Here is a 10,502-nt window from a genome sequence, read left to right on the forward strand (position 1 = left end):
TCTACGAGGAAGTGGACTCACTTGAGCCAGCCTTTCTTTGACGATCTCGCTGGTCTGAAGTCTCTTGACGTCAGAGCAATTTTGCTGTTCTTAAACAGCTCCAAATGGTTCGTGGAGTGATGGCGGGACCCTATAGTCTAAGTGACATTACACTCCGTTTCGAGATTAAAATACCTATAGCACCATTGACTTTATTGCAAAAACAATAACGTTATACAACGCCTCATGCTTTTATCAAGTATTTTGTGACAAATTTTGGCAAAATTCAAAATAATATCCCTTTTTCTAAATTTTAACACCAATATCCAGAAAAAGACGCTCTCTCGGCTATAAGTATATAGATCAATTTTAATTATTTTATTAACGTTATCTATCATTTGATGAAGACGTAATGTTACAAATTGGGGACACCCTGTACACATTAATTCAATCCTTGTAACGTTTCCCCGTAAGCTATATCAACCTATTGAGGTTTTACTGTATAATCAAATAATATATTTCTAAATGTAATCATATGATGCGAAGGTCATTCAATCTTAACACTTTTACTACACTATTTTCTCAACAAACAATAAAGAGGTAATTCTTGATATTACTGTGGTTGGGTTGTTGAACCAAAAACTACATTTAGTTCAATCGATAAACAATAAATATAAGCTGAAGGACCTCGCACAATTCTTATCAAAAGTCTATTTTGTCAAATTTTTCGAAACTATGGCTTTTTAAGTTCTTGACGAGTATATTAGAAGTCTTCATGAACACGAATTAAAAAAATTCTTTTGGACGCTTATGTCTGACGTAATATTCGCTTGAAAAGAAGTCACAAAAATTATTCTTATTTGAATATTTTCTAAGAATTTCATCAGTTTTTGCAAAATTAAAAATCTTCCAAGTATACTCTATGTCAAAAAAAATGCTCGTTTTAAAACATTCTAAGTGTTACTATTATAACATAACATATGATGAGTACGCTTAGAATGTTTTAACTGTAGCAGTTTTTTTGGAATTAAGTATACCTTAAAAGAGACGTCTTCGGAATAAAAATGTACGAACAGATAAAAGTTTTTCGACACGACCTTGACAACAGCCTCTCAACTTGCCAGTCATTCTAAAATAGTTGTCAAATATTACACATAGCTCCAGACCCAAACCAGCAGCTCTTTGGTAAAGTAAAAATTTTAGAACAAATGAATCATCGAACATATTTATCAGTATATTTATGAATATGAAAAATTAACTTACATAACTTATTATACTTCAATCAATTCTTACTAACTAATTCCATTCAAATGTAAATAAAAACTAATCCTCAGTCCTCACACTTCATACATTTACTTTCGAGTATAAAAGTTTTTCTTTTTTTAATTACATTATCGATAAATTTTTATTGATTAAAATCTTACATTTCTAAGAAACACATTTACAATACTTGGTTAAAATTACGAACAGGATATTTGTTCAAACAAAATTATTTTCAATTATCAGGAAATTATAAAACAAAACAATGTCTAAATTATTTGAAGGAAATAAATCCTTGCAAATTGTAGAAAATTGAACAAATCAGATAGACTGAATGGATTTTTGCATGAAAAATTCGCAATCCGAAATTTTTTTTAATGAATCGTTTACAGAAATCTTCGAAGTATAGTACCCCCACCACTTTTTAAAGTAATGCGAAAATATCTTTTATCTTGCGGACCCGAAATTTAGAATACGTATATTCTATTTTTAAAGTCGGAATGGTTTTGCCAAAATTGAGTCGTTTTGGAGATCTTGGTTGCACTTAAAAGTTTAAAAAAACGGATTTTTGCTTAATAATTTTTAACATTCGTTATTACGCCTAGTTGGCAGGATTCTAACTGAACCCAAATATAAATACAAATGTGAACATACCGCGCCTATCACAAAATCGAATAAAACGGCATACCATTTTTAGTCCTATTCACTTTATTTTGAATTTTTATAAACAATGAGATATTTTAACCAATGAAGTAAATGTTAGAACAGTTGTTCAACAGTTTTGTATTACTAAGGGCTCTGTTACTAGAATCTGTGTACAATTATCTTCTGATAGAAATATCACTACGAGCTAATTTGCAGACTCATTAAAATTTTCCGAATAATAATCCCGGAAAGCCCGGTCTCAAAATATCAAGCTGAAAAAGAGCATTTCATCTAATTTTCCTCAGAGAATGACGACTTTATGAGAAAAACAGAACGACACAGTGTGGACTTAAACCGTCTGAAAGTTTTCGATCGTAGCAACAGACATAGCGTATGCGTAATTTTAGGTCAATACGACAAAAGTTATTGTTATACTTTCCTAAAGAAAATAGAATTGGAGACGGCTTGGGTTTCTATAAATATTGGTTTTCTTATACTAAATAAAAAAATTTTCGATTCGCAATTTTTGCATGCCCAAATCTATTCAGTATAAGGGCTCAACTTCATAGAAACGTCAATCGGTACGTAACAAATGCGGGTTTCTGATAGATTACCGCTTTCCAAAGCAACCGTTTTACGTCGTATTGAAGCGAAGTCCTATGACTTAAATTGAACAAATAAAAAAATTAAAATAATTTAACAAAACATTAAATTTATTTAACGTGATTAACAATTTTATCAAGATTATCACGTAATGTTTGTAAATACTTTCGTGTAGTCTCATCAATTTCAGGTATTTCAGAACGTCGTATTGAATTCTGCGGTTGTACACTAATTATTCGTCCATCAGCTAAAGGTACATTAACATTTGGTCTTTCTGCATCAATGGCTTGTACTAAAACAGGACTACCGGTCATCGATACAACCATTTCACCAGGTTGTGCTCGTCGTAATACTGTTAATGGTCTATTTGGTTTGACTTTTGGTGTTATGTAACCAGCAGCTAATGCTGCTTCTTTTGACATGAAATTATTGACCATGGGTGTTTTAAATGCTGACATGTTGCTCGAATTCATGGTCATATTACTGCTGGTTGTATTAAATGTAACTTTCGATGTTGTTTTTGATGATGTGAATTCAGATGATTCTGTAGTTAAATATCCTGTGTAAATAAGAAATTTGTTCCCAAAGCGGTGTTAGTTACAAAATGAGATGAAGTGAGTCAAATAGTATGAGTGAAAGTTATAATTCTTGCAAACAAATTATTTTTTAGGCTAAATATTGAGTAGATTAGTATTTTCCAAAGTGCAAGAGAATGGGAATTGTAGTGAAGGTGTAGAGTGTAGTCAGGGTAACGAATAATGCATTAAAAAAAAACAAATGAAAACATACAATTGACTCATTTAATTGTTGAAATACCCTATATAGAAAGTGTTGAATGCCAGGGCTTGCATTATTTTTAATTAATTGGGACTTTGAATCAAATTTTTTTGTTGGGCATTTTCATTTCTCTCCCAATTAGAAAAGATTAAAAACCAATAAAATTATGTCGACATTTCGGCCGCCATTTGTTTTGGTTTTCGAAAATATTTTCTTTAATTTTTATAATTTTTTTTTCGTTTTTCGAGAATCTTTCTTGAAGCTAAATGCAAATTGTGAACTACCTTTTTTTTTAGTTTTGGAGAAAATGGACACCAAAGTTTTGTCCTAATTTGCGCCCTCAAGGAAAAACAATGATGTTTACGAAAAAATGTTTCAAACAAAAGTTGTTAACGAGTACGGAATTTTTATACAGTTTATACAGTCCTAAGTTTAGTCCTAAATTTGTAACGCTAAGAATTTTTATGCTAGGAACAAAATTTTGGTGTAGATGTTTATAAAATTAACTAATTAGTTTATTTCCGATTGTCTCTCTATTCGTCATCTTGAAAACTCTTGAAACGAAAAGAGATATCAAGCTAAAATTTTTATAGTGTGCTCAGGACATAAAAAATAAGAAAAAAAAACCATTAGAATGAAATAAAAGTTTAAATGTAAAAAATGTTTGTTATAACAAACAACTTTTGTTTGAAACACTTTTTCGAAAATATCACTGTTTACCCGTGAGGGCGCAAATTACAACAAATTCTTCTGAAAATCAATTCAAGTTCATAAATGATAAGAGGAAAAGTTTGAAAATTTTTCTCATATTGGAGCATTTTTTTCGTCCACCTTATAATTTCGGCGGAAATTTAATGCCAAAATTTTTCGATACTAGTTTTTCCTTTTAATTTCTACGAGTTCTAATCGACTTACAAAAATGTTTTCCCTATCTATTGTTATTTCCAAAAATTTTGAGCCTCAGCACACTGAGTATAGGGTGATTTTTGATTTTCGATTTCTGCCTTATGTATTAGGTTTACGAAAACGCAGAACATCATGAGATATTTTTTTCTCAAAACTCTTCACCGAAGAAACTTTTAGCTAATTTGTTTAAAATGGGTACCCAGTATAAGAAATTATAAAAAGAAAAATTTTTGTATTAAATGCCTAAAAATAATTTGTGTATTTTATGATGTGTGTGCAAGTGAATGATAACCATCACCAAAATAATAAAATCAATTTGTTTACCTTCGTCGCATGAATTTTGATGAACACTTTGAACACTTAAAGAATCGATGGATGTTTCACCGCTTTCATTTTTCTGAAAAAGGTTTTACATTAACAAAATATTTTATACAAAAACATACGTGTGTTCAGATTAAGATTATTTAGACTTGGACAGAAGAAAATACGCATACCAGCTGTTCTAAGGTTTTATGTTTCATTATATCAAATTTGAAAACCATTTTTAATTGTCTTTCTTTTGTATCAATTTGCGCCAAATATCTATCTCTGAGTTGATTTAAATCTGCGATACAATCTACCACTATAAAATAAAAAACCATTTATATAACATTATTAGAATTTAAAATCAAAGTTTGTTATAAAAATTGATATTTACACTTCTTTTCAGTCATAGCAGTAAAATTCGTTTTAGTTATGGAGGATTCTACATTTTCTTTTTCGCTTATTTTTGCCAATGGTTGTTTTCTAAATTTCGTTCGTGGCATTTTTTTTAAATTAAATTAATTTCTATTGATATTTATACCATAAAATTAAAACGTTTAATAATATTTTTTTTACTTTTAACGATGATAGTTTTGACAGTATTGAAAAAAAACCGTTACACATACAAATATAAACTTTTAAATTAAATTTGTCAAAACAAGTTTTTAGTTACATTAGAAAAATCCCTAGATACTTGTTTTCATTTCTTTTAACGAAAAATTTAAATAAAAATAATTTAATAAAAGTGGAAATTAATGTTTTTTATTTGCTTTCTCGTTAAAAGCCCTGTTTCGAGATAAAATCCCATAAACATTTTTTTAAAAATGGACAGTATTGGATGCATTCACACTTGCAACATGCATTCACACTACACCATTATGAGATATTATAATGGTATTAGATAGTTGTTAATTAAAGAATCATGAGATACAAATATCGAAATTTTTTACATTGAATTAAAGACTAAAATGAATAAGAAATCTGAACGTTTTTTTGAAATTTTGTCGTTTTTTTCAAAGGGAAAATATTTTTGTCTCCTATTTGAATGGCGCTTGGATAGAAAAGAGTGTGCTCAATGTGAACATAGTGTGAACTTCTCTATTCTATTCTTATATTTTTAATTTCTCTATCGTTCTTTAACAACTTGTTTAGATCTTCCCACTACTATATTTTATCTATGTTTAGATCTTTATCTTACTCTTATTACTATCGTTTAAAAATTACACTTTTGCTAATGCAATGCCACCAATCTTCTGCTTTCTGGTGGACGCTTTTTATATTCAGAGATGGTTCACCACATCTCTACCCTCCATATTTGAGTACCTACCTACTACTTTTAAAATTTATACCTTTGCTGCAGCAGCACTGAGACGGTCCTCTTTACTTACCCTTAATTATCTTCTGTAATGAAAAATATAATTGTATTAATTGGACTTGATTTTTTGACTTAATAAAAATGAAACAAATATTCGTGTTTGCAATTAGTTATTACCACTAATAAAACGATTAGAAATTCGCAGGAAGGACATAACCTTTATTTCATTTTGTAAACTAGTGTTATAATCCAAAAAAATAAAATGGGTCTCTTAGACTTTTAATTATGGAGGTTAGAGATAAAGACGACTATCTCTTAAAGTGTCCAAGAAAAGTAGAAAATCGCTGCTGTAGCAAAAGTTTTAAAAGAAAGTAATAAGAGTAAGATAAAGATCTAAACAGTTGTTGGAGAAGTTCACATCAAACACAAAATACTAAGAATAAAATAAAAATATAAAATAGGTTGTTAGAGAAATTTACATCAAACACCTTTTGCTGCACAAGTGCCATTCTGGTCAAGAACTGTTATTTTGGACACTTTTTTTTACTTTAGCCCCCATCATTTAAAATGGTTCTCCTTATCCCTACACTCCATACTTATTGCTCAAAAAGTAGACATGATAGATCACTTCTGAGGTCCAATTCGAAATTAGCTCATCCAACTCAATAGAAATATTTACTTCACATGCAGGCACCAAATTCACTCTACCCGTGTGTTAATGCTTGAAAATAATTTGGCGCTTTCATTATATTGTCAGACCCCTTAATAGAAATTTTGCTTAAACAACTCTGGTACAAATTTAATGGTGGAAGTGAGGGATTAGCGAATAAAATAAAAAACTCATGATTATATTTAATTAAGAATTATAATAAATTTATTGATTGAAATATACTATTCCGTAAACACATCTAAAAACATTGAAATAATTTGAAATGATATAAAATTAGGTAAACACTATTAAATAGATCTTATAATTAGTGATAATACCTTTGAGATCATACCTATTGTAATTAATTAAGTTCAATTAATTCAATACATAATTGTAAAAATATTACCAACTAAAGAAGCATTCACAATCATAATTTTATGAGTTTTGTTACACCATAGATTTATAAGTTCAAAAATTAACAATTTATTATTACTCATTTTTTTATTGAACTGAGAAGTAAACACAGTCTTCACGAAAACAAAAGGATTTCTTTTTAACTTACATATCCAAATACTAGCATCTCTATACACATTATTGGCACTAATTTTTATTTTACCCAATTGTAATTTTTTTTTTTCACTATGACTGATACATGCTGTACAATGTACATGTAATAGGGAAAACTTGCACCTTTCTTTGGTGTATAAATTTAATATTCACATCATTAAAGTCCCAAGATTATTATTATATATTTTCTAGATGTAGAGAAGAATATTAAAATAAACATTTTAAATTAAAATTTAGTATTTGCAATTAGTATATATGTAACTGCAAATAAATCATTCTTTTTCTTAGTGTGCAAGATCCATTAAATGTACGGAGTAGCACGATCATTGGATTTTATGAGTAAATATATTTATTGCCGATTTAGATAGGCAATAAAACACATCCTATTTTACTCATTTAGAACTCAATTGGCCTCTAGAAGTAATAATTTTAGAAAATAGTGCCAAATTATTTAATTTTATTGCATCGAAATTGATACGGCTCAAATTGGTTCATGTTTAATTACAACATTAAAAAATTTGATAATTTTATGGTAAATTATACAACCAAAAATAAATTTTATGGAAATGAAATGTATTTTTTTTTTTCAATTCAAATAATTTAGAGTATTGTGGTGTACGTTTTTCGAAATAATTTAAAAATGTTACCTACATCAGTCTTTTTTTAATGATTGTAGAGTTAATAAAACTGAGGTAATTCTTAAATTTCTCAGTTATTTTATGTGAAGCTTAAAGCATTTTTCTAATTTTGTTTGTATTAAGATTTTTACTGGGAAATATTCAAACCCGTACAAAAAATCATGCAAGTCAATCTCACACAATTAACTCCAATTTGGAAGACACTTGAATTTTGCCCAGTAAAAAATAAACGAGAAATAAACAATTTAATGCCTGTTGAATTAAACTGAATTAATTTTAATATTTTTAATTAATTTAATTTAATTAAAATATAAAACAGTCGCTTGAACTCTGAAACCGTTCGTCAATTTATAAAAATATTTGCACCCTCACGAAAAAACAAAGATAGTTTCGAAAATATGTTTCAAACCAAAGTTGTTTATTTTTAGATAAAGAACTTTTTTTCATTATATTTTTGTTCTATCTGTTATGGTTTAAAAGATTCTGAACACCCTATAAAAATTTTAGCTCGATAACTTTTTTCGTTTATTAGTTATCGTAATCACGTACGGACAGACAAACTAAAAACGGACTAATTAGGTGACTTTATGAACACCTGTACCAAAAATCGGTGGTAGCATCAATATTTCTAAGCGTTGCAAACTTGGGACTAAACCCTTGAGGTTTATATAGTTATCTCTCTTCTTCATGTATATGTAAAACAAGAAAAAAGGCGTTAGAAAGGGGTATGTTTATTCCACGTATGAATCCTACATGCTTCTAAGTTTCACAAAAAAAGAGTTTACTTGTTTTTGGTTCTAAAATTTAAGATTACCAAATATTTTGATATTATTTTCATAAACACATTAATAATATAAATAACAAAATTAATTATTTTTACTAATAATTAAATAATAATTAATCTAATTACATTTAGTAACATTAATAAAAATATAACTTCCAAAATAAAATATTAAAACTTGGTCTACAATATTTGTTTATGTTTTTTTTTTTTAATTTCATTATATGAAAATATTTTGGAAGTTTGCCTGCAAACGTTTTAATAATTTTTTATTTGTTTCGCTAATATTTGAATCTCATCATATTCTCTTGATGTTTTTTATTACAATTGTAAGCGCAAACAACATTCAATAATGTATTTCATAGAATTTTTATTTCAATTTGTATAAAAATCTAATGTATTTTCTTAAAATCGATTCAATTGTGTTTTTTTAATGAACCATTAGAGTTCTTTTTGTACAAAATCTAATAATAGTTTTAGAAATTTTTATGAGTTTAAATAAAATTGAAAGTGGATTTTCATTTTTGTAACACTTGCTGCAAAAAATCATTTTCGAATGCAGCATTTCGTTCGCAAATGGTCAATTACTCACGAATTCAGTTTAACTAGATTTTTTGAAGTGAAAACTTCTTTAAACACGTTAAGCACTTTTTGGGTGAACAAAAATCACGGAACTTGCGTCATCGCCACGCTCCTTACATACCACATTGAAAACAACGGTTCTCACCCGATCACTGAAGTTTAGCAACATTGACACACTTAGTTCTAGAATGGGTGGGCGCTTGAAAACACTGTGTGTTGTTGCTTTTTTTTATATTATTTATAATAGTTTTTTTATACACACGTTAATAATTTCAATTTACAAATTATGAAATTTTAATTATTTATACTATAATTAATTAAAAGGTTATAAAAAAAAACACAGTTCTTCCAAAGTTTTAGTTTTCAATTCCGTCGACAGTTCCCATGGCTGTTTATATGACTATTAGATAAATATTTTCTAAAAATTGGCAAAAAATCGTTTTTCTTTTGAGATTTTGTACAATATCTTAGAAACTATGCATTCTCTCATCAAATGAACGCGATTTTTTATTTTTTTGGTTAATATTATTTTTAGAGTTTTATCGAATTTAGAGAGCAAAAAAATTATTTGTAGATTTTTTGCTCTCTTGAAAAATTAAAAAATATCACAAACACTTGGTTCAAACAAACTTGAACCAAGAATTACAAAAATTAATTAAATTTATGTGTTTTTTAGGTTTTCTTTCAAAACCAGCTATCAATAAAATAAAAATATTTGTTTTTGATTTGATAAAAATCGTTAGGTTAAATAAAATCTAAAAACATAATTTCTAATGGACTATTGGATAGTTTCCAAAATTTTGTTATACTTTCCGCCTCGTTGAAAAACGACTAGATCCGAGAATTAAGTTAGGTATTCTTTAAATATAATTTTTAAATTAGAAATAATTCCACTTTCAAAACTAAATAAACCCAGTTGTTATAATTTATATGTATTAATTTATAGCCTTTTGTTGGCGTAAAATGCCGAGAAATTTGATTCATTTATCGATTAAAAAAACCTGTTCGTTATTCCAATATGTCTTCAAAACCAGGACGTTATAAAATTGATATTGCTCTTAATTACAAGAAAAACAAAAAAGAATTATTTGATAAAATACAATGAAAGCTTTAAAGTAAATACTTTTTTATACATTTGTTGGTATCTAAAAATTTACAATTTTAATGCAAGTACGTTATTGATACGATTTACAAAATAAATTTTTTTTGAAATCTAATTTCCAAGCATTATTACATAATTGATTTTCACAGAAATATAAACTGCTGGATAAAAGTCTAGCAAAAAAATTCGAAAATGTTATAATTTTAAGTTACTACTTGTCCAGAATTTCGATTTTGAAAAAAAAAATTATTTTATTTTTTTATTTTTTCATGATAATTTAGACAGTTTTAAAAGAACTTTTCAAAAGAGAAAAGAAAATACCCGACAAAAAAAATGTGTGTAAAAGATCGTGTAACGTCATTATGTTAATTAATAATTGTATACAGTGTATATAT

General features: G+C 27.7%; 1 protein-coding gene across 2 annotated transcripts; it reads right to left on the reverse strand.

Moving 5' to 3' along the window:
- Nucleotides 1-1,579: 1,579 nt before the first annotated feature.
- LOC123295289 lies at nucleotides 1,580-5,085 on the reverse strand. 2 transcript variants are annotated; one of them, XM_044876577.1, is made up of 4 exons: nucleotides 4,868-5,085; nucleotides 4,665-4,792; nucleotides 4,495-4,567; nucleotides 1,580-3,031 (listed from the first exon to the last, which is right to left on the reverse strand). In XM_044876577.1, the coding sequence occupies exons 1-4, from the start codon at nucleotides 4,974-4,976 to the stop codon at nucleotides 2,598-2,600; spliced, it is 744 nt and encodes a 247-aa protein (XP_044732512.1). In that variant the 5' UTR covers nucleotides 4,977-5,085; the 3' UTR covers nucleotides 1,580-2,597. The 2 variants fall into 2 exon arrangements, with proteins under 2 accessions (XP_044732512.1, XP_044732510.1); XM_044876575.1 differs by having other exon boundaries at nucleotides 1,580-3,046.
- Nucleotides 5,086-10,502: the final 5,417 nt, after the last annotated feature.

This window comes from Chrysoperla carnea, chromosome 3 (assembly GCF_905475395.1).
Source record: "Chrysoperla carnea chromosome 3, inChrCarn1.1, whole genome shotgun sequence".
Classification (NCBI taxonomy): domain Eukaryota; kingdom Metazoa; phylum Arthropoda; class Insecta; order Neuroptera; family Chrysopidae; genus Chrysoperla; species Chrysoperla carnea.

Excerpts from the sequence above, each read along its gene's own strand:
- LOC123295289 (XM_044876575.1), bottom strand. The coding sequence starts at position 4,976 with ATGCCACGAACGAAATTTAGAAAACAACCATTGGCAAAAATAAGCGAA. Across the intron at positions 4,793-4,867 it reads TGCTATGACTGAAAAGAAGT|TGGTAGATTGTATCGCAGAT; the intron begins GTAAATATCAAT and ends TTTATTTTATAG. Across the intron at positions 4,568-4,664 it reads ATAAAACCTTAGAACAGCTG|AAAAATGAAAGCGGTGAAAC; the intron begins GTATGCGTATTT and ends AACCTTTTTCAG.